This window comes from Odontesthes bonariensis, chromosome 3, assembly GCF_027942865.1.
Source record: "Odontesthes bonariensis isolate fOdoBon6 chromosome 3, fOdoBon6.hap1, whole genome shotgun sequence".
Classification (NCBI taxonomy): domain Eukaryota; kingdom Metazoa; phylum Chordata; class Actinopteri; order Atheriniformes; family Atherinopsidae; genus Odontesthes; species Odontesthes bonariensis.
In genome coordinates, this window is record NC_134508.1 from 32,924,310 (window position 1) to 32,949,193 (window position 24,884).

The following is a 24,884-nucleotide window of genomic DNA, read 5'->3' on the forward strand; positions in this document are numbered from 1 at the left end:
CCATGACTTCTATTTACAACAACAGATATAGACACATGTGTATGATGTTGGTGACTTGATATCAGTTCACATTACCAGCTGCAGGCAATGCTCACTGATTACAAATATTTGAACCTTGGTCATTTTTGAACCTTTGAGAGATTGTAAAGGTTTTGCAGCCAATATAGCCTACAAGTTGTTGATCCCCTGAGGCATTATTTCTTTTGTGGATCTTTCGCCTTCAAGCTAGCGATCACCTTTTGCTCCCTCTGGTCAATTAGACAATGACTGCACAATTTCAGGGCTAAGATGCTAAAAAGAGGGCCATCGAGCACATATTTCAGTCTACTTTGTGTCTAATACTGACAACACATGAATATTAAAAATAAAGAGGAGTTTATGTTGTCAGCTTGCCTTGTTTTGGCTGATCATTTTGAGCTGCTGAAGTGTTTTCTGAAAACATTTAAGCACATTTGTACCAGAGAAAAGCACAACATCAGCATTGTGATAATAGATTAGGGTTAAGTGCCTCACATTTAATTTACCTCCAAAAATTCATCTTTTCAGCTAAGACATCAGAGAATCAAGGGTATTTTACACGGCTAGAGCTTCGTAGTTCATTTTAACTGTTCAGTTTATAGTGACAAAATAACCATCTGTCCTTGCGGTGTTAGATAGATGATACACGAAAACTTATCACTTTGCGACTGTATCCTAATTTTTCTCTTTGTGTGATAACTCAGGTGACGTGAGATTGCATCAACCCTTTAAGAGTTTCTGCACACGAGTCATTTTGGTCGTCTCCTCTATCTGTTTACACAGCCCTGTGAATTATTGATGAACATGGCTCTATATATAGGACTTGAATGTGATGAGGGCAGCAGCAGCAAGTTTCTCCTGAGGGAGAGAGAAAGAGCTGCATTTGAATAATGTAGCCAAGATCTCATTGTACAGGAAGTGTGTGTGCTCAGAGGGAAGCTCCACAGAGAGGGTGCGTGTCTGTGGATGAGGATGCTGTAGACAGTATGAATTATTGATTGATCTCTGTCCAATTAACTGGGATTTCAAACAAAACTTACAGCTACTATTCACGGTAAAAAGGTGGCAATATACGTGTGCGTGGTTGCATTTCTTGTGGTGGCCCTTAAACATAAAACCTGAGTACCATCTTTGAGAGACTATACTCATGAATCATCTTGTGTGTTAGTGCACAGTTTTGTCCTTGTGTAATTTACTTCTTCTGTAAACTTATTCCAGGTATGTAGGAACAGGATATAAAGGGATGCAGTGCAGCCAGAGACAGTTTGAATCAACAGTTTTCAGAGCGGGTGGCAGGCGTCACCACGGGAACTCCACACAGTTTAAGGGAAGACTCAGTGAAAGTAACCGTAAAGCAATTCGACAAGTTATCAAAAGAAGATCGGATTGGATGGCCTAAATGCAATGTTTAATGTGGAAAACAATCTCGAGCTGTGGAAAATTAGGATCCTTGAAAATAAGGGCGAGGACATGACATTGGGAATGAAGCGGCCTGCCTGTCCTGTCTCCACCTGTCCTGTTCAGATCACAGTTCTCCTCAGAGAATAGCAGACATCCACAGCTGCCCTCGCTGCTCTCGGTCTTGTCGGGCTGTGATTCATGCTGGTCTGGTTGGCAGAGTGATCACTCTGCAGCTGAGACCGTGACAGAGGTCTCTCTCAGTTATTACTGGGCTTGTAACCAGCAAGTACTGGTGTTTGAATGAGTTAATAATGGCAGTGGAATGTCCTCAAAAAAGGCAGACAATTGTCAGTTACTGAGGATTTGAGGTGCTTAATAAGGGTATCAATTATATTTTCAGTTGGTTGGGGATCAAACTCTTACAAGGAGTTCAGTTTTACAGCAGAACATTTGCTTTGAATTCCGTCATGAGTTAATTATTTATCATTTTATGGCTGCCATGTCAACAGCACAGGCGTACTCTCTGGACACCATGAAAATTCCAGACAGCTTACATGTTGTACATCTGCCTCAGGGTCGCCTCCACCCTTTATGTGCTCCACCCAACGTTTTAGTAATCTTACATTTGTTAAGGGATCTTTTTTATGGCACGGAGGGAGTGGGATGCTACTCATGCTACCAGGGACGCTTTAAAATTCTGCCCTCATCCTTGAAATATTCCAGGTACTTCACTCAGATACAAAGCTTTGCAGAGAGACATAACCTATTATAACTGTCTGATACCATTTAAAGACAGTCTGAAATATGTAAATGCATGTATGACAACCTGTTGGTCTTTATACTTTGTACTGCTAGCAAAATTAAAAGTCATGAGTCAGTTTCTTCCACCAGTGCTCTGAATTTGCACATAAGAAAAATGTGGATAAAAAGGGCAATTTCTGAAAAAACCTTTATTGCTAAATAGGTTTATATGCTCACCTGAGTTGTTTTTTTTAAGAGTTGACATACATATGGGCAGATGTAAACTCTTACTCCAACGTGACTCCGTTATGACATAGCCCTGGTGAACTGATCACGTGAACAAATATGTTTTTCGACAAAAACATGGCCGATCCTAGTATAAATGAGTATAAATGATTACAGGAGTTGAAAAGAATTCTGTTGATTTTTTTTTTTTTTTTTTTTTTTTTGTGGTTCGCAATCGCTACTCTGTTTATTACAGCCATGCACAATATAAAGTATACAGCCATCTACTGTTGGAATTATGCAACTTGATTTATTTGAAACCAGGTGATAACAACAAGCCGAGTTCTTTTGAGTTTAAAACTCTGCTACATAAATGTAGCTCTTGTGGGGACGTGGCTCTTTGTAGAGAGCTTTGCACATATAATTTGACTACTCTAATCAGAATCTCCCTGGACTCTTGCACACTTGTGAATACACAAGTTATAACACCTTCTGTGATATACTGCATGTCAAAGGTCAGTAGCTGTCAGATCACATAAATGATTACAATCTTACTGGGGGTGCACAGAAGTACCTATTAAATTCATTGTCATGCTCATTCACTTGTTTTAACAGTGTAAATCTGTGCAGACTTTCTTTTAGTTTCAGCATTTCATTTTGTACAGATATCTGAACAAATTAGAGCAGCGGGGGAGGAAGCATGTTGTCTTCACAGTTATATTTCTAAATAAGCTAGATGCTATGCATATATTAGGTAAAGGAGAGGAATTTATCATCTGCGTTTTGATATCTGTGGTCTGTTGAATAATTTACCTTAGAAATGATCCCCCAAAATTAAACTTGAAAGCTTTATGCTCCATCCAAACTCAGGTCATTAAACGCCTCACACATCATCACCAAAGCATCTCGGGTGCCACTCATGAGCCACAGCTCACCTACCCCACCCCCTTTTCTCTGCCTCCTCTCTGGCCTGCTGCTCTGAGCCATGAAAGCACAGCACCAGAGGATTATCCACCAGTCACTGAGAAAGACATTTAAACTTTGCAAAGCGCTCCAGGCAAAAAAATCCAAGATCACAGGTTAGGGTGACTGGTTTCTCTTCCTCTGCTCTGCACGCTGATGCACCGTCAGGACGACAGGCAGCGCCGAGCAAACATCAACAGACAGCAGGGGAGGCGATGAGGCTGCCTGCTGGAGGAGCCCACGTGTCTCTTTTCCCTTAGCTGTAGCCTTAGCGCTGTTCATGAAGGACTGGAGGTAGGCTTTTGTTGCTTTTGTGGGGGGCTGCGTTTCCTCTGCAGCCTTTGTCTTGGGGTTTTACTCTTTTGGATGTTTTGATGCTACCGGCTCGTAGCACAGGGAGTTGTGCTCCTCTTCAATGGCCTGAGCACTTGCTTTCGATGGATGGGGACTTAAGATGCTTTTGCTTGTTTGTGAGGTTGTGGAGGTTGGATGGAGACTGCTTTTAAAAGAGGGTAAAGAATAAATGGCGAGTCATAGCAGTACAAAAGTACAACTAAACCTTGGAGGGTGCTGCTACTGATTGTCGGTGTTTGTGTGGGCAGGTATTTCATTGTTTGTCTACAATTAAAAAACCTCAGCAGTACTATACTTTAATTTAAAATTACAGTTAGTTTCACTTTATTGTTTCCGTCTCATTTTTATGTCTACATGTCGGCTTTGATAAAAGTGGAAGAAAGTAGCTGGTGATTGTTTTCATATACTGGGATCTGCCTTCAAAATAAGCCAAGCAAAGGCTACCCTGAACAAAAGCCCCTCTCTCAGCATGTAGCTAATGGCTTAACCAAGCATGATAAAGTCCCACTCCTGCAGCTTACTCTGCACGCTGCGTTGCTGCTGAAGCATTTGTTTTGCCTCGATCTGTTGGGGGAGACTGCTACGGAAACTTCTCAACAAGTATTTTTGATTGCTTTTGGATTGCTATGTGTGCCAACTTACTTCCACATTTCACATCTGCCCTTCATTGTGATAAGTGTCGCTCCATCCTCTATTCCGTGGTTGACCCAAATACCCGTGCAGCTCCCACCCCTCCCCCTGACCTCCCATCAAAACACATCACTGCTGCTTCCCTTTCTATTGTTCCATATCTGTCTTCTGCATCAAACTGTTTCTCATTAATATTTCTGGCCTTTCGAATTCTGTTTTATTATTATCAAGATCATGAGGCACTAATCCAGTCTTTTAATGAGCTGATGCCCTCAATTTTCCAAAGTGAAAGAGACCTATGAGCTAAGTGCTTGGATGTTATTTGGATGCTTCACAGCTTGTATTTTTTGTTAAATTTCTTCAGACTTTACTAAATGTTTCAGGGGAAAAAAAGGCATTTTAATGTACTTTTACCCTATCATCATGCATGAAAGTCGTAATGTGTGACATTTAGGGATCTATTTGCCAAATAGCATGTAATATTCATAACTATGTTTTCACTGAGTAGAATTACATAAAAATAATAATTGTTTTGTTTTCGTTGGCGTAGAAGGAGACATTAAGGAGACACCTTATCTGTAAATGACCAGTCACTACTCAGTATGTGTCTCACACGCACAACAGGAAACTATTTGAATAACCAAATGACTGACCTCTTTAGCCTATTGGATCGCAAATTACATCACATACAGAGCATCATCTTTCTGCCTGGGGACAAATGCTGCAAATTGACCTAGCTCAGGACTAATGGCAGTGCTGGATATGTGGAGAAACACTGGATGAACCAAAAAAAACCTGCCTTTATTTACTGTATAACACAACAAGCTACATATAAGGTTTACAGCAAATAATTGCAGAGTATAATATAGAAAATAGCCTGCTGTGTCAACAGCCTCATTATTAGATCTTCGGTCCAGTTTGTTTTAGCGGAACAATCAAGTTTCTGACTTTTGATAAATGTGTACACTCAGGCGTACATGACTCACATCGGGCAATGAGAGTATTTACTGAAAGCATTGGTCCTCCTTCACAGCATCTGCCATTTTTGTAGAGTAAATGAGTACAGGATGGAGATCCTAAACACTGGCTCGAGAGGGGACCTTTTGATTTTTTTTATGAATTTAGAGGATTTAAGAGTTTTACCTTGATTGAGATGATAGAGGATATAGGGATCTGTTAAGTGTGTTGCAATCTGCAGCTTGGCCTGTAGATGTCTCTAAATCTCACATATTGATCCAGAGAGAAAACTAAACAGGTTCTGTCTTAAAAACCATAAAATATCCAGACATTCACATTGAATCAGGTTTGTTTGTCCTTTAACAAACAGCTGAAATATGACACGAAAACAAAAACCAAGACAAGAGCTTTAGTTGTGCTAACAGATGGATTGTTCCCTCTCCAAAGAGCCATGGAAGCTGTTTCCCCTTGTTTCCACTCTTCGCAAAGCCAAGTTTTTAGCCTCACATTTAGCTACAGGCATGACAACAGTATTGATCAACAAGAAAGCAATTAAGCATGTTTCTCAAATTGGTGAGGTATTGATTTACCATACAAAGTTTGTCATCTCTGCATCTTTGCTCATTTAATGAAGGCATGCTGCAGGAATGTCAATCTGTCAACACAAAATTACAGATCAACCCCTTATCAAATGCTCTCGCTGTCTTCCTTTCATTGATATTTAATATTCCTGCCGTGGCTCTGTGAAACCTGTTGTCTCCGCAGATGGCATTTCCCTTAACAGATAATAGCTCTGTCACAAAACCCCTGTCGTTGTTTTGTTGTCTCTTGTTTGTCTCCCAGTTCATTTGCATACTCACTTTGCATTTTATCTTGATGTCTATTCTCGTTGGCGCATTGTGGAAACATCTGTATGAGTTGTGTAACACCTGTGATTTGTGCTTCTCAGTATCTGAAATGCATAAACATCTGAAACATGTTTTGTCACATAACTGCATGCATATGTTCTGCTGTGCAGCGATTTGATCTGTTACCTTTTAAATTATTCTTATCAAATTATTTTGATCTTTATATTTTTTTGTAGATTTTGTATTTTTTAAGTCTCTGTAGCAAGAGGTGATGAATGCAAAGTCATTATGAAACAAACCTGCCATGATTAAAAAGTCTAAGACCCGGGATATTCATTTGGGAATATTCCTTAAACCTTTTAACCTTTCTCATGCATCAAGAAGTGGAAGAACTGTTTCTTTGCATTTTTTCATTTCCATGGCAAGTATGATAAGAATCAATGTTTCTTAGAAAATAGATAAGGTATCACTTTATAGTAAAAGTTAAGTATTGGCATAACAAGTACTCACTGTGAGCATTCCATACCTAAACAGAGTGGTATAGATGACTCAGGTTCAGGCTGACTCAGTAAAGTCACTGAAAAATCTACCAAACATGGTTGCAGCCGACATTTTGCCTGTTTTCTTTTGAGCTGTGTTTCAGCTGTTTCCTCTCACCAGAAGCCAGAATTTAAGATAGCCATTCTCCTCTAAAAAGATCCTAGTAAGCTCTGATTGGTCAGCTCCACTGACCTGATCAGGCATCGCCAACTATTCTGCATCAGCAGGTTATCACTGGACACAAAATCCCTTTATGCCCCCAGTGCAAGAAGAATCATGAGCATTTTATTTTATTTTTTTTTTCCAAATAGCGACAGACTCTAAAATATAACCGAGACTATCAAGTGGGCTAAATATTGTTTTGTATTTGAAGTACTGAGCAAGACAGATCATGAGAACCAAATGATCAAATTTGATTTAAAGGTAGGGTAGGAGATCCTGGATTTTGAGTCCAGCGAAGCTGCATTTTGAAAATACACAGGTAAAAAGTCCCGACCCTTTTCTTCACTTTCCCCCCGAAGCCACGCCTCGAGAGTAAATGAACAAGCACGAAGGTGCATGAGCGCTGTTCTGACAGCAAGCATCGATCGTTGCCGTATTTAGTATTTAGTATATGCTAAATATACGTTTAATAATGCTAGGTGCTAGCCAAGCTGGCTCTAGTTTAGCTTCCTGCCAAGCTTCTGGACGCGTGATTCGTTCACGGAGCAGGGTACGCGCACAGGGGGAAGGAGGGGGAGGGAGGAGCAGATTGCAGTTTGATAGACGGCATCAGAATCCAATCATTGTGAACGGTCCGTTCAGTATGATTGGATAGTGTTTTTCCTAGATTGTACGTTCTAGAGGCCACTAAAACTTTTCATATTTGTGTCAAAACTTTTAATTAATTGGTTGCAATGGGGGTGTGAAGAGTATTTCAAGCAATATGTAAAAAAAATGCTCCAGAAAAAGAACCCCTACCCCATCTTTAATCGGGGGTTTAACTGTATTCTCATCATGAATCACGGTTGATCATCAAAATCTGACAAATGTTTTATTAAAATTAACATTGATGTTATTTATTTAGGCTTAAAGGAATGAAACTTATTTGAGTATCTGTGAGTAGGTGTTATAAAACCGTGACATCTTTATGGCATTAGAAGCAAGTAATTATGCTTCAGTGAGAACCAACCCAAATTTCTGCATGTCGTGGGGCCGTTTAACAACGTAGCTCATTTTGAAATTGCAGTGTCGGCTTTGAAATGAACCTGAGTTGATGGAGGTGGGCGTCAAGCTGCGGCAGCTCCAGGATAGTATCAGTGTTATTAGTCTGCCTGTGTCAGTTATTACCCTGAGTGTTTGCAGACGATTAGAAATAGATCACTGCCCTCTTTTAGATGGACAGACAGATCTGAAGCCTCTCCAGCTTTACTCTATAATTTCATGCCCTAATTTGTTAATTTCAGCTCTTGAGCCATCAATAACAATCATGTCACAGGCGAAAATTACTCTCCAATTAGGTATCTCTGTTCTGTAACAGTTAGCTAAGTCTTTACGTTTGAAAATGAATAGCCAATTGTTATATCTATTGAGTCTCAGGGGAGCAGCAAGTGAGATAGCCTGAAGCAGTCTGGTTATGAAGGGATTGTGGGCTTCAAAGTACAGCTGCTCACCTGATATCAGTTTTTGGGAAGTATTGTGTAAAATAAGATATTCTGGAAGCCAACTTTTGATTTCCCCTGACAACAGCCACTTATTGTGTTTCCTTTGGTTTGAACTTTGGTTTGAGCGGTGCTAATACTTATCATTACCGATATACTCTATCTGGAAAGCTCTACGTGTTAATGCAGTTCTCTGATATTCTGAAAATGAATCGAATATCTGTAATTTTATATAACCTTTTCAACTTGCCTGGGATGTTGTGACGAGCTTTTTTCCCTTTGGGTTGACAATTAGTCATAGAATAGTTCAAAAATGAAATATTAGTTTAGTTTAGAGCAGCATGTTCCAATTTTTTAATCTTATTTCTTTTTTTAAAAAGTAATTTGTTGTTTCCAGGTCATCAGCTTTGAGCTTTGAGCTTCTCTGGGATTTGCAGTGATAATTCATTGAACTGTCTGGGATTTTGGGATAAATAGGCATAATTAATAGACCAAACAGATTCTCTGTCATCCAGGTCACGATAATCATAAGAGCTTGCATAATATTCATATTTATTCAACAGCTCATGAAGACCAAGCAGCCATTTCATTAGCCACAAAGTACCAGACTGTTTAATTTATTTGTATTTATTCAGTGTTATTAAGTGTTTCTGTGATGTATCTTCTATATTTCATGTTGACCATGTTTTTACTGGTGACAAAAATTCAGCATTAACTTGTAGATTAGTGTAGATTTGTGATTTAAGAGCTTGAACGAACACTTAGACTAAAGTTGTGATCACATCAGCTGCAGTAACAGGCTGGAACCAAAGCATGTTAACTTATTTTTTAGTTTACAGTGTTATTACAGCATGGATTTTTATTTAGAAGCGTTACTGATTGTAGCTGTAGACACTGTTTATTTAGCAACATTACTGGCAGCTTCTAATAAGATTTATAAGATTAGAGAGAATTTTGATGTGTTTTTATGCAACTTGAGAGTATCCTGCTCGCCACACAATTGACAGTCTGAGTGTTTATACTCCTTTGTTCGTGTCCTCTCTGACAGTGCATGAGGAGTGTCACTTTGCTGCAGCCCCCCACAGCCTGAAGCCAGCCTGCCAAATCTGGGACCATGTCTGGAGCCTACGATGAGTCCGCCAGCCAGGAGGAGACCACAGACAGCTTCTGGGAGGTGAGACAGCAGCCAACGGCATCAGACAGATTAAACTTAACTGGGAAGTGACACTGCCTTGGGATAAACTCGCAGTGAACCTAGGAAGAAGAAATATGTTGGCCTCATTTATCAGCTGTGTGTGGGCACATACCCACACATAAATCAGGCATGTACTCGACAGCATGCATAACAGATTTATCAAGAGGGCTGGCTTACTGATCTCTGGATGCTCCATAGTCACACATCAGATAATGACGCCCCCACACAATTTTTCTATAAACTGCTCCGTCTTGTTGCCATTATTTAGGAACGAGTTGAGTAAGCAAGCCATATCTTCTCCTTTGTGACTGTTAAGAAATTTGTATGTAAAATAAGTACAAGACTTGAAAACTAATGACACTGCAGTAACACTCTTGACTCATTTTGTGTAACTGTTGTGTCCTAGCAGTCTTTGCGTACATTAAATAGGGATGTTCTGCTGGTTAAAACTGCATCCTTTCATTCACACTGATGTTGCATTGGCACTTGCTCAAAAAGTTTAGCAGACTAGTCACGCCCCAACATGGCCAAAGCACTGCCATTCAATTGGAGGCTTCTGTAGTAGTGGGTGCCTATAAATTTCTTTAGAAGAACTCAAAAAAACCTGATAAAGCATCCAAATACCAACCTGATGAGATCTGATCTGGCATTTGTGGGAGGCAAGCCCAATCTACAAAGACCCCAACCCTCATGGCCCAAAGGATTTATTGCTAACATCCTGGTATCAAACACTCTAAGACGGCCTCAGGTGTTCTTTACCCACGCTCTGACTGGTCAGAATTCTTCTGACAGAATGGCAGGACAACTCGATATTAGACTAGAGGTGTTAATGTTATGGCCAATTGCTGATTGTGTGGCTCTCAAACAGTGATGAGTTGCCACACAGGAGGGCCAAGCTTTTGTGTGATGGAGTGGGCTTATGCAGGTCAGGATCTGGTATGACACCAGAGTCTGACATGAAAAGACCTTTAACAGAAATAGGTTTGACACCAGGCTGAAAATGAATATCTGTCACATGGTGACCAAAATACAGTGAAGTATTGTGAAGTTGACAGCTGACTAAATTGCAACTATTTCTGTATTATAAATCAAAATATTGACATACTGAATGTCAAAAGTTATGTAACTATTTTTCTCAGCTGGCGACAGTGTTGTTCTTGGTTACTCCTACAAGATTACATCACTACAAACCTTTGTTTCAAACAGTCACAAGTAATTTGAGCAACAAGTTACTAGAGGCACGTATTTATTATGAATGAGAGCTAGTGAATATTCGCAGGTGCAAACCCGGAATAGATGAACTCTCTGTCACAGGTGTGAGTTGTGGAGTTGCGGATTCAGTGCAGACTTACAGGCTGGAGGCAGGTGAGGAAAATAAGAACTTCTATTACCAAACTAATAAAAGCAACAAACTACAAACAAAAGCGCTACAGAGGCAGGAAGTCCATAAAGTGGAAAATCCCAAACACATAATTTGGTGTGGTGGCATAAAAAAACCAAGCTTGGCATGAAACATGGAAAACAAGGACAGGAATCCAGAGGAGGACAAAGAAAAGCCTGTGCGGTGCCTGAGTTGTCCACTCGTTCGGTAGGCAACAAGTCACTAGTAACTCTACCCACGAGTGAGTCCTCCATATAGGGAACACTATATGTGTGGTGTGTGTGACTGAGCGGGTTAACAGTTAAAACACAGCACGGGTGTACACCTACTGTGAGTGGGGACATAAACACTAAAGTGATGCAGGTGTAGCTCTAGGTTGTGATTCAGCCATTTTGTACTGCTTGGAACTGTCAACAGAGAGTTTTCATTCACATGTAATGCTCTACAAACTCGTCACATGGTTCACCAGAAGTAGATAACAGATTAAAAAACAGACAACGTGTCGAGCCAGGAGCTGACACGGTGTGCTAAGATTAGCTGGTGTTAACTTTCGCTGCTTGTTATTGTAATCTTTCTTTATGCCTGAGAAACAGGACGAGAGAAATTGTTAGTTACATAAGTACAGAAAACATGCTTTAAACTCAAGTTCTTCAGTCTAAAGAGAAAATGTGCTCAGGTTAAGTTGTAATGGAGCTTAGTTTTCTGAATATTTAAATGTGAGGTTCTCCATGGCTGTTTTGACATATGTCATTTCTCTTTGTCTGTAATTCTAATTCATTATTAGTGTATTGAATCATTCCTTAGTTACAGCTGCCATATTTAGATAGATGAATAGCCATGAAGTACGCATATATTTGTCATATAATTGATGTCACTGTTGTGGAGACAGGTGTTAATAACAACATGTTCCCAACCAAATACAGCAACCTTGTGCTGTCCATAACGTCAGATTTGCTGAGCTACCACCCAGTTGGTGTTTCATTATGCAACATGTTGTCAGTAGGGCTGCATCATATCAGAAAAACATGCTATCTCATTGTTGAATGTTGTAATGATAATATGACTTGCAATATATCAACTAATTGGTTAATATGGTGTTCATGGTGTATAACTGAGGGCTGCATTCCACTCCTGCACCTGTGGATGATATTTAGTTGTAGAAGATGCAGAAAAGCAGAACTTCCTCTCAGTGGAATGCAGCCCTCATTGATACACCTGTGCTTATCCTATCGGTTTTTAATATATACTGCAGCCCTAATATATGACACAAATTGCTGTTGCTTTCAGAACATGAATATCCAAGAGACATCTCTAAAACAAAGATACAAATAACAAAACAAAACCCACAGGTGGACCATGACCATGACACCTCATCTCAAAAATAAGAGAAAACATTCACTCATGATGGCATCCATCCATCCATCATCTGCCGCTTCTCCGCTTTACATTCAAATATGTAGGATGGATATATGCAGCGGGTACCTCAGATCGAAAAGAAATATCACGACTTCACATGTTCAGGTTTTAGAAGCAGTTTATTCTCAGACCGCGTTGTCTTTTTTCCTCATGGCGTTTCTTCAGTCTGGCAGCATGTTCAGAAAGCAGCAGGAGCAGCAGAGGTGTTTGCTTCCAGCACACAGTCACCTCATCACTCACTCACTGCATTACAGTGGAGCTGCTGCATTGCTGCCAGCTGATCGCTGACTCGGCTGGCTGCTGCGGAAGCGGAGGCCTGGTGTGGAAAACAATTTGTCCTCCGCCTGCTTTCATTTAGTCTAAATTTGAGGTTGGTTAAATGTCATTTTCAGGGTGAGTTATGGGTAAATATCTGTCACGCTCTCGGAAAAGACGCATTCCTTTGCATTCATTGTAAAAGGTGTGTAATGACTGCAGTAACATGGGGTTTCAGCCTCTTCCTGTACACTACTCCTGTCTCTGGGCAAAACTACAAGCTCTCTGGGAGGTTGCTGCTCCTGCGTCCATGGAGAGTTGTAAATTATATGACATTAACCCACTCCCTGTTTCATTACATAACTCCTCACACAGCAGCAGCAGCCGTCTCTTCCCTGCTGTTCCCTCCTGCCTTTCCAGTGCATCACCTGCAGGCTGCAAGGATACAGAAGCGACATCTCACACTGTGATCTTTGTCAGAGTAGAAGTACAAAGCAGCTTGACAGTTTCAGCAAATTTATAAAAGTTGCACTGCTGACTATAACCAAAAGCATTTTTTTTAATGTTATGATAGTCTGTAAGTTTTTACAATTAAATATATTTTTCATCATACTCGATAGTGAGAGACGTGACAGTGAATAAAAGGAGAAAAGGACGATGACATTTGTAGTTACGGCACAAGGTATGGTGGCAACAATAAGCCCTAATTTGCTGATATGTTTCCTGAGATGCACTTTTCACATCTTTACTGATGGAGATCTTAATATTGCTTCTGGTCGATTTGAGGAAAATCCTTTTGTGTTAACTTTAGAAAAGGTTACACAAGTACCACTCTCTAACATTTAGGGGGGCATGCCATATACTTATCACTACTATGTTTTCATCTGTGTACAGTTGCCTTAAAATAAGAATCAGTCATCACATTTTCTTTATTTTACAGTGAGCCATTTATATCCAAATGCACCTCCGTTAACTAGATATCACTAAATCATGCATGCGGGACCTTTACAACACATTATAATTGAAAAGACCACATAACCGTCTCAAACATTGTCTCTTTAAATGCAGGTAGTTTGACTTACAAGTGAAGCTAATAGAAAGTAACAGTAAAGTGAATTATGTGTACTTAGCAGGTAGTAATGTGTCTACCTGACACATTGCAGTGAATGTAATGCAATGGGGCCATGTTTGTTTTAGGTTGGGAACTACAAACGAACAGTGAAACGGATTGACGACGGTCATCGGCTCTGTAATGACATGATGAGCTGCATCCAGGAGCGTGCCAAAATTGAGAGAGCCTACTCACAGCAACTGACTGACTGGTCCAAGAGATGGAGGCAGCTGATAGACAAAGGTAAGCAGTTCTTTTTTTTTTTTTTTTTTTTTTTTTAAGAATGCATAGTGCTGTGTAAAAGTGTCTGCCACTGTAGGGAAATAAAGAAGCTTGCGTCGTTTTCATCTGGTGTGTGTTGTCGTCATCGTATTTCTTGGGTCTGGCAGTGTGTTCTGGAATCAGCCTGAGCAGCAGTGGTGTTTGCTTCCAGCATACAGCCACTTCATCAGTCAGTCACAGCATCAAAGTAGAGCTGCTGCATTGCTGCCAGCTGATTACTGACTCAGCCGGCTGCTGTTTAAACAGAAGCCTGGTGTGGAGTGTAGTCTTGATTTTCAATGTGCAAACAGTTCATTTGACAGTGTTGCACAGTTCTTTGTTGGATTCAGGCTGTTGTTGTCTTTTCTGTCCTCATATAAACTCAGACAGTTTCAATGTGTTGACAGTTTTAGGTTTGGGCTTGACATAACGCTGCAGAATTTATTTCATGATGTATAAGAAGTCAACAGTTTAAAATGCTTAATACTCCCCCACATATCATTATGTATGTTTTATGTCTTGAAACAAAGCTTAAGTGCCTCATTCTGGCTTAATTCTGCCACCAGGGCCCCAGTATGGCACAGTGGAGCGAGCTTGGATGGCGATGATGACAGAGGCAGAAAAGGTCAGCGACCTTCACCTGGATATGAAGAACAACCTGATCAATGTGGACTTTGAGAAGGTGAAGAGCTGGCAGAAAGACTCGTACCACAAGCAGATGATGGGAGGATTCAAGGAGACCAAAGAGGCAGAAGAGGGCTTTAAGAAGGCTCAGAAACCCTGGGCCAAGAAGCTGAAAGAGGTGAGCGACCACATACTGTTAAACGCTCATTTTAAAAGGGTCTATTTACCTAAACTTATAAAAAGATGTCTAATAAGTTTTGAATGATAATCAGGGCATTGTTTCTGAGAAAACATGTCACTGTTCCGTGTTTAGTTGAGGAGTCGATATATCAGTTATTGTCACAGATATGTCTAGCAAAACTGACTTTGTGAATCTTTCATCATCACTTCAAATTACTTATTCAAATGCATTCTTCAACAAGCAAGAGCATATTATATTTTTCACAAAATGAAATTTGAAATCTCATATCGACGCTAGCCTGGCTGTACTCTCAGACTGATGTTAAATTGGAAGTCCTTGTTTCCAGAGTTCCAAGAATACACCACATCACTGATATCATAACAACCAAATCTAGTGTTGCAATTCAAATTTAAAGCAAATGTGGAATGTATTTTCCTGGACAGTCATTTTCATATTAAAAGGAAACTACTGGGATCCACAGGCAGCTTTCACTTCGGGCTGTTTGGACACCACCTCCAAATTTAACTCACACAATATCTACCCCATCTGATGTATTTCAATTTCAAAGTTCCCTAATATGTGTAATTGTGCCCATATTTTCACCATATTGATATTTGAATTAAAAGAAAAAGAATAGCGGTTTGTTTTCACAGACAACTTTCACTACGGATTAAGAGTGCACCAGCTCCAAATGTCACTCACTATATCAGCCCAATCAGAAGCTGTAATACAAACTCAAAGCCATTCTTTGGCCTATAGAACACTAACTACCTATACGACGCTAAGATTTGGACCTGAAGTTGTCTCTCGAAGGCATAAATCCAGCTTAGTTTTGATCAAGTGCTTTTTGTTATTCGTCCTGCTCAGCTTGAGGCTGCCAAGAAGTTGTACCACATGGCCTGTAAAGAGGAGAAGATGGCCACCACCAGAGAGGCTAACAGTAAGGCAGATCCCTCTGTGACAGCTGACCAGCAGAAGAAACACCAGGAGAAAGTAGACAAGTGCAAACAGGACTCACAGAAGGTAAGAACATCAACCGCTGCAGCTCGAATGGCTCCGTGAGATCATTAATATGCAAAGGTTATTTCCTACAGTCAAGCCAAAGGCAAATGCAGGGGGAAATTTTTACTGCACGAAGCATCACGCTCCTGAACTCTGATTCTTCTGGTATCAGTGAGCCCATTTGTCCAATACATTTTAGGTTAATAGGTTAATCACTAAAGAATTTAGCAAAAAAATCTTCTTTTAAAAAAGGCTCATTCATAAACTTACAGTATTAGAAATTCAACTCAAACTGAAGTCAAATTTTTGTGAATCGTTTCTGGCTGCAGGATAGCATATGTTGGATTGACTGAAAATAAATAATAGTTCTTGTTTCGATGGTGGTGAAGGAACATAGCCTCACAGTGCACTGATATGCACAGAAAATTAATATTCTAACCAGAAAACAGCTTTTTGATGATGGTTTATGATGATTAAAGATTGACTGTTGGTTTTGGTCCTCTTTGGAAAATACGACAATATTTTGCTCAGAGTTTTGTTTGTGTGTGCTATCACATAGGCAAGAGAGAAGTATGAGAAGGCTCTGGATGAGCTGAACAAGTGCACTCCTCAGTATATGGAAAACATGGAGCAGGTGTTCGAGCAGTGCCAGCAGTTTGAAGATAAGAGGCTGAGCTTCCTCAGGGATGTGCTGTTGGGTGTCAAACACCACATCAACCTCACAGAGAACCAAAGGTTTGGCAAGCTGTTAACATAATGAGGCAGCCATCAACCAATCATTACAGATGCTGTAAATTCTTCCTGTCTGCCCACAGATATGCTACGGTGTACAGAGAACTTGAAAACATCCTCACATCAGCCAGCCCACAAGAGGATCTTAAGTTGTTCCGAAACATCCAAGGTCCTGGCATGCACATGAACTGGCCACAGTTTGAGGTACTGAATTAGTAAAACTCTGTAAAGATTTTAAGTAACTAGATTTTCACTGGAGACTGGATAAAATTTAATAAAATGTAATGTCCTCACATTTGAGGAAATTATGAATCCCAAGTCTAAACATGTTTTGTCTGGTTGTTTTTGCAGGAGTACAACGCAGACCTTAGTCACAGCATCTCCAAGAGAGAAAAGTCAAAGAGACTTAACGATGGAGTCATGCTGACTAATATCACCACAGCAGTGGACCATGCTCAAGCTGGAGACAGCGGAAGGTAAATATGATCAATGGTTTTACATCGTAACCAATAGAGATGATCTAACTCAATCATCTTCACCTACATTTCTGCTGTGTCCAGATTTTTCTCTCATACCACAAACTTTAATCACTACTGCTAGACATGTACCACTAACAACAGTGCAAATGATTGTAAATATATAGTAGTCGCATGTACTATGTATAATACAGTCGTAGACAATAGCGTCATAGTCCCATGTGATACTTTCACTGCACAGTCGCTGTTAAAGTGCCAGCACAGAAGGTATCAGTTCAGAGAAAGAAGGATGGCTAATGTGCTTCATTGTGCATTCAGTGTGAGCAGCTACGAGAAGACGCAGGCGTACACGGGCTCCACAGAGTGGTCGGACGAGGACCAGTCGGCCCCAAACTCAGCCAGTGACACCAACGGAGGGCCGAACCCCTTTGATGAAGATATGGTGAAAGGTGTGAGAGTCAAGGCGTTGTACGACTATGAAGGCCAAGAGCAGGACGAGCTGAGCTTCAAAGCAGGTGACATGTAACAGCGGACTGTTGATATGCAACATGACATCAATGTAGTACTCCGCAAGCTTTTGTTTTATGCGTGGGCGCCATGGTAAAGGGAGTGAAAGATGTGTTTGCGCTTGTGTAATCATATATATTGAGCATCAAAATCACAGGTTATATCCTTACGAGATGACAAACATTTCTTAAGCTTCACATAATTTGCTGTTTTAAGAGAACAGCGCTCTCTTCAATTTCCATAATTGGCTTAAACACAAATTTTTGATGATATTAAACCATCTGGGTTTCTTTTGCAAACAGATTCTGCTTCCACTGTTGCTTTGGATTTTGTGAAAAAACTCTACAAAGTAGTCTGTATCTAATAACAGAAGTTGTTATTTTTCTATAATAATATAATTCTTTTAAATCTATTTTTTCATTTTTGATTTCATTTCGTAAGATTTTAAGTCTTGTGTTGACTTAGCTCCAACAACTTGCATTAAGACTGTGTGAAAGCTAACTCAGCAGGCTAGCAGAGAAGCTGAAACTGATATCTGAAAATAAGACAATAACAATTTCAATAACAACTGAATTAGTTTGCTAAACCTAATTGTTACATGGCTGGAAATAAACATGTATGTAAATGAAGGATTGCTGAAGTTCATTTGCCAAAGCATGTCTGACAATAAAGATTTGGAAAATAAATTTCTATTATAAGATATACTTGGTTTTGTTTTGTAACAAAGTCATAATTTATATTTATTATGAGCGACATAAATCAACACTGCGCATCTTGCATGTTAGTATGGAAAGGGAAGCAAGTGTGAGTTTTCCATCATTGTGACCTATGAGTCACACTAACAGTAAGTAGATTTGGTTGAAAAAGTACGATATAAGCACGCAGATTGCATAAAGCAAAAAGAGGATGAGCTGCAACTTTCTAAATAACATGATACATGATTGTACATAATCTTTTTTTAAACTTTAGTTTTTTTTTTATTGTTACAGTTAAAGAAGACAGAAATTAGCCTCCTGCCTTTTTGTTAACTGCGTTTGGGCCTAATTTCCACACACTCATGTGCTGCTGTGTTTACATGCGTGAAGATGACTGTCTGGACATTAGACTTGAAACATTCGAGCATCTTTAATAAAAGCTGTAAAATCTCACAATAATTTAAAAAGCACAATGGAACAATACAGGAATGTATTGATCATCTGAAAACTAATAAGATTCCTTGTCTTAAGAGATGTAACAGCACAGTCACTGATGTCCTCTTGAATTCTTCACCATTAGCTCATCCGGCAATCTTCCGATGTCAATAAAGACAGCGGACAGATACGGCTCATATCTCCTTCCATCAGTCTCTGGTGTCTGGAACCGATCATCTGATTTCTGCCGGGATTGTTTTTATTCTGCTCACTGATGCAACAGCAGCACCACTGAATGGAAGTATTACCAAAATGGAGCAGAAAAAAAAGAAACAAAGCAGAAGTCTCCCAATCAGCTTATACAGAGAGGACAGGGCTGGAAGAAAGATGTGAAAATATGAGGAGAAGTCTGTTATTTGCAGCTCCATGTTACCCTGAATTCCTACAACAGAGGTGCAGAATGTGAATTTAGTAGAGAAAGAATACTCACTTCAGGGGCAAATACACTAAATCAACCAGAGTTTTACTGAAGCAGCTGTATGATCAGTGTTAGGCGTGTTTCACATTATCTCCTCCTGCTGGATGTTTTTGTCTCTCTTTATCATTAAAGGTGATGAGCTTACGATGCTGGAAGAGGAGGACGAACAGGGCTGGTGTAAAGGTCGTCTAGACAGCGGTCGGCTGGGTCTTTACCCAGCCAATTACGTGGAGCTGATCTAAGTGTTCCAGCAGAGGACGCTTGCCTCGTCGGAGGTGGAAACCCAGACTGAACCGTCCGGTCATAACTGCGCATTGCCAGAGACTTCAAAGCAAGGCTTCCTCTTCATGTCAGTTGCAGTGAGCTGTCTTCATCTTCATCATGGAGAACACTGTTCAAGATCCAGCAGACTCTGTCTTCTCTGTGTGTCGCTGTGTTTGATATCTGTTATGATGCTAACCTGCCACACAGTGTGCTCTCTCATCTGAATGTCATGGTATCATCAGTTGTGCCTGGGCAGCGAGAATGAGCCATGCATTCTGCATTTCATGTACATATTTTAATCCCTTTTTTACAGCCTGGATGCTTGTACAGTTTGTTTCCTCATTGAATACAGTGTTTTCTTCCATAGTATTTACTCCACATGTTTAGCCTGAAAGGAATAGTTCGACATTTTTGGAAACATATTTGCTTTCATCGATAGAGTTGGATGAGAAGGTCTGAACCCCTTTCATGGCTGCAGGTATACGTGAAGGTACCACCTGCAGATGGTTAGTTTAGCCCAACATCAACAGGTGGTCTTACTCATCCTTAAAAAAAACTGCCTGCACTAGCACCAGAGGAGGACACATAATTAACATCTGCAGCACCAAAATTTGGTGGGTTCTTTCTTCACTAGCTCTCCTTGGCTGACCCAACAGATGATTATCCCACAGAGCCTTCTGGAGGGAAGGGAGTGGCTTTAGACAGTTACCGGGTGATTGGATGAAGCAGCTATCAAAGTCAGTCGAACCAAGCACAACCACTCAGAACAGTGATTATCTTTACACCTTAACCCTGATTGATTGCGTTTGGACATAGCACAATCCTCGCATGATAATGATCTTGCAAATCTTTCCAGTATCCAGCAAAACTCTCCACCCGGTCTCATGACATTCGGTTTGGTAGCTTGATTCAAACGGAGTGCGTTAGAGCACGAAAGCCTCTCTAAAACCTCTTTGTGATGTTTGAGCAGAAGGGGTTTTGCATCAATCTTCCCATCAAACTGTAGGAAAGAACAAGAAAAGCATACTTTCCCAGAATGCTGAACTGTTCCTGTAATGCACTGACTGTTTTTTTTCTGCTCTGCTCCACCACATGTTACTGTATTAGCATTTTGACAAGATAAAAGACAGCTCACCCTCTGTTAAAAAAAAACAAAAAAAAAAAAACAGTCACCCTCAGCAGAGCTCATCTTTGAAATGGAAATGTATACTCCACCAAACACTGCAAGGATTGTTTACATTAACCTCCGCTGGCCCAGCCGTCTACGACAACGTGCCTGTTATATCTGTCAGCCTCCGTTTATTTGCCTCTTCTGTTCATGTGTTGATGATGCAGAGGCCACAAGCTAAACCTGCTGGGAAATATTACCTCGCAGCTCTTTCATATGGAGATTAGCTTCATTTCACAAGCAGGGTTTTAATTTATTTATCTCTGCAGTTAATGAGACTTGTTTACTCTGGGTGAATGTCCGTGACTCTCAGCTCTAATCTCTGTGATTATATGCATGCTGACGCTCCCACACACTTTACTGAACCGATCCAGCGCATGGCCTTGATTTGTTCCCAGCAATTATTGGCTGAATATTAATTCAATTAGAACTCCTACACTATCGGGATGAATGCAGGCTTTATTAAATTTAGCGTCTTTCTATTTAAATATTTTTTCTTCAGCAAGTGTGCATGTTGCAGTGCAGGCGGGGATTGGTTTGACTGCACGTGCTGGTGAAGATTCCTCTTTTGTCAGGCAGGCATGCCGGTGTTCTCTTACCGATGCAGACAGAAAGCTCAAATTAGAAAAGCAGAAAGAGGATATGTCTTTGAAATATTGATGAGATGGTCGACTTTTCTGCTGCAAGGGCAAAATAATTTTTTTTACACACAAGGGAAATGTCTCCTGTTGTGTTTATGCCTCTGAATGTGTCTTTGTATTTGTGTGTGGCTTCTGTTAACGCTTGATTCAGAGTGGTAGAATATGTATATATATGGCCTTAACAACATCGCTAACTTGCCACTGGAGAGACTCTGGACCATCACCTTCAACTCAATGAAAGAGTTCGCCTCCACAGAATCTGACTCCGGCTCATCCAGATCAGTTTACACCAACGTGACGCAGACCCTGTTTGACTGATTGAAGATCATATGATGTAAAGACTTTGTTTTTTAAACAGAACAAGACCGTTTACATCAACTGTGAAGCTCCTCAAGGCCAGGAAATTATATTTAAGAATGCTGAAACGCTCCTATTTCTTCTGTCTGTTGCCCATGCTGCAATGTTGAGGAAAATGTTTAGAGAACCAGAGGGCTTTCTTTTTTTATGCATAGTGCTGTAATTTCCAAACTGTAGTGCCTGTTCATCTACATAAACAACAAATAAAAGATGTCATCAGAAAACTGAAGACACAAATGAGTCTCGGAAAATAAAAATGTGGGGTAAAATTCAAAGATAGTCATCAGTGCCCACACAATGCTGCACCTTTTAAATGCGTCATGTGGTGTGATTCAGAAATAAGAAGCCCCGTGCAGTAAAAGCAGAACAAAAGTACCAGATGTGTTGAAATAATTGCTTCAGGAAGTGACAGAATATTAAATATTTGATTATTGTCGAGTATATTTGATTTTCATTCCATTCTATAAACTGAAAAACTGCATATAAAGTTTTAGCTGTGAGCTTAAAGATCGAGGATGAAGTACCTCAAAATTATACTGATGCTCTCCTCAACTAAATTTACTCTGTTCCATTCAACCAGTTTGCATGAATTACCTTTCAAAAAAAAATCGGAGAGGTTAATAACGAAACACCGGAAGCCCATGATCTTTCATTTAGTTCTCCCTCCTCAGTCATTCATCACACAACCAGTCAGGGTTGGCAGAGGAAGAAATATTAGCATCCATGATTAGTATAATTAGTTATAGATTACTGGTAACTTCTCCAAGAAAGTAATCCAGTTACTGTACTGATTACTTATTTTCAAAAGTAATTAGTTACTTTAATAATTACTTTTCAAAAACATGATGCACAACCTGAGTACTTTCAGTCTAATTCTATCCTTTCTGCATATTCTATCATATAGAATTGAATCAAATGAAACGGTCTCTCTTTCAAAACAGCTGTTGCTGTCTATTCTCACCTGTTTGGCAGGAGAGGGGCCGTCGGAGGTTTGCCAGGTGGAATTGGATGTGGCAGCCGCAGCGGGGGGGGGGAATCTAGGGGTCCTCAATGAGTTTCACATCCCTGTGCCGGCTTGCTCAAATTTGAGGTGGAATTTTTCACTGTAGATAAAAAAATTCTTCCCACGCAGAGTGTACAGCGGGCGCTAATGTTTTTGTCACTTTTTACCAAGTCAAACTCAAAGTAATGTCGGTACTTCCAAGCATTAAACGCTGCAGGGCCCTGCTCTCTCCATGTTATCTCTTGTTGATCTACACACGCACTGACGTTGCACTGCTCATACGTGATTGCTATGAGACACTCACAAACAAAATCACGGTTTAGTAACGTAGGCTGCGGGAAAGTTATGTCAAGTTGAGGGTGTGGAAGGGAGGACACGGATGCGGACTTTTCAAAAGAAGGTAAATTTATTAAACAAAAACAAAGTACCAACATAAAACGCGGCTGAGCCGGAAAAACGTAGCTGTGGACAAAAACAAAACAAAGAACTTAACACGGCATGGATAAATACTTAGCTTGAAAGAACGACGTGGAACATGGTAGCATGGCATGGGTTTACCAACTTGACTTTAAACCAGAGGTCTTCAACAGGGGGTCCGCGGAGGTACTGCAGGGGGGTCGCGAAATCTTTGGTTGATTAGACGATTTAAAAAAAAAAAAAAAAAAAACATTAAATTTTTTTTTTTTTTTTTCAAACAGTTTTTTCTCACAAATTGTGTGCAAACATGTGCCATCCAGTTGGTTTGAGGATTCATTGTCCCATCTACATGCAAACACTCTGGAGTCTAAATCCCGCCGGTGGGATTTTTTTACACATCTCCAAAAACACATCTGTAACTCTGTGAGTTTTTGTCATTGAAACATATAAGTGACACCATTAAAAACCTTGAAACTTCTAGTTTTCAAATATATATATATTAAAATAAATTATATAGGTGGCCCTTTTTAAAGAGAGTGAACAGAAATCTTTGGATTTTCTGTAGTCTCAGACTGCAGAAGCTTCCTTGGCCACACCTATCGCTATTCACATGTAAAGTACCAGGTGATTGAGTGGCTATTCACAGGTGAGAACACACCCCATTCAGCCAGCATGTGGGGGAAGGCAGCAATGTCCTACCAGTGACAGACAATTATCACATGGAGAGTGACAGGGGGGTGGGGTGGGGGGAATCAGGGGTGTTACACACCCATCTAATTTGTATTCAACTAACAGAGACACTGACTGGAGTTACAATGACTTTTTTACAGTTTGTGTGAAAACAAAAAAACATATCTGACTGCACTTTTTACTTTTATGCAGCCAACACTTTTGTTTACAAGGTTCAACCTTCAAAAGTCTTGGCTAGATATATTTATAGTGTGTTTTCTTGCACTGTTTGAAGACCTCTAAAACTTGTTTTTTTGTACAGTTGTGTTTCCCCTCAATTTAAATAAAACTTGTTTGTATTACATTCACTTCACTCTCATATTGTTTTTTGTTAGGCTTTTCAGAATACAACCATATGTGTCACTTTTGCATAGATGTTTACAGTTAGTTGAAATACTTGAAAATGTCAAGGTGATGACAGCTGCCTCAAAGTCTCTGAAAAGGCCTTAGACTCCAGGGGGTTAAAGTTCAAATCTGTGGATTATTTGAATAGCTCAGTGTTGTATGCAAGATGTTTGTTTATAAATGGCAGTGGCACGACCACCCTGTACCTTGCACATGTTTAAAATAAAAACATGAATATATTAACCTGTGTATTATTTGAATAGCTTAGTATTGAATGTACAATAACAGAGGACCTATGTTTATACACGGCACTAGGCCCCGTTAAATATAAAACCCAATTGTATGCCATATAAATAGTAGGGGGTCCCTGCTCCAACTCTCCATCAGTTTGGGGGTCCCTGGCCTGTAAAACGTTGAAGACCCCTGCTTTAAACAAAGATCCCGTAAAACTGAAAGGGGAGGCAGGAAACTAAATAGGGAGTGAGAGTGATTGGGGAGTGAGTGCAGCTGAGGGAAAAAACACAGGTGAAGTGAGTGAAACTGATAACCAAAGTGCAGGGAAACTAAAATGGCAAAAACTAAACATGGAGTGACACACAAACATGACCTAAAACATGAAACTAAAAACGTGAGTCCATGGGTGTGACAAGTAACAGTAATCTAACAACTGTTTTTGCAATTGTAATCCCTTACTTTACTCGTTACTTGAAAAAAGTAATTGGATTAAAGTGACGTGTTACTGTAATCCAACTGCCCATCACCATTTGCAAATAACAAATATTAATTACCAAATGCTTCACTCGTGAGGATTTTAGAGGTTAATGCAGGATATTTCTTTTGTTCACTATTGTAACACTATTAACAAGACATGTAACTTTGTCTTTATGTGATTAG

At 40.0% G+C, this 24,884-nt stretch overlaps 1 protein-coding gene across 2 annotated transcripts in view; it reads left to right on the forward strand.

Annotated features, from left to right (window-relative positions):
• Positions 1-22,151, forward strand: part of pacsin1b (protein kinase C and casein kinase substrate in neurons 1b) — a 40,682-nt gene extending 18,531 nt beyond the window's left edge. Inside the window, exons 1-10 of one of the 2 annotated variants that reach the window (XM_075461617.1) lie at positions 3,365-3,642; positions 9,366-9,491; positions 13,762-13,918; positions 14,503-14,738; positions 15,609-15,764; positions 16,303-16,478; positions 16,559-16,679; positions 16,827-16,951; positions 17,270-17,466; positions 19,199-22,151. In XM_075461617.1, coding sequence (XP_075317732.1) covers positions 9,432-9,491; positions 13,762-13,918; positions 14,503-14,738; positions 15,609-15,764; positions 16,303-16,478; positions 16,559-16,679; positions 16,827-16,951; positions 17,270-17,466; positions 19,199-19,308 — 1,338 coding nt within the window. In that variant the 5' untranslated portion in view covers positions 3,365-3,642; positions 9,366-9,431 and the 3' untranslated portion in view covers positions 19,309-22,151. Of the gene's footprint in view, positions 1-3,364; positions 3,643-9,365; positions 9,492-13,761; positions 13,919-14,502; positions 14,739-15,608; positions 15,765-16,302; positions 16,479-16,558; positions 16,680-16,826; positions 16,952-17,269; positions 17,467-19,198 lie in introns of those variants that run through there. The other variant, XM_075461616.1, reaches the window with a different exon arrangement.
• The last annotated feature ends 2,733 nt before the right edge of the window (positions 22,152-24,884 follow it).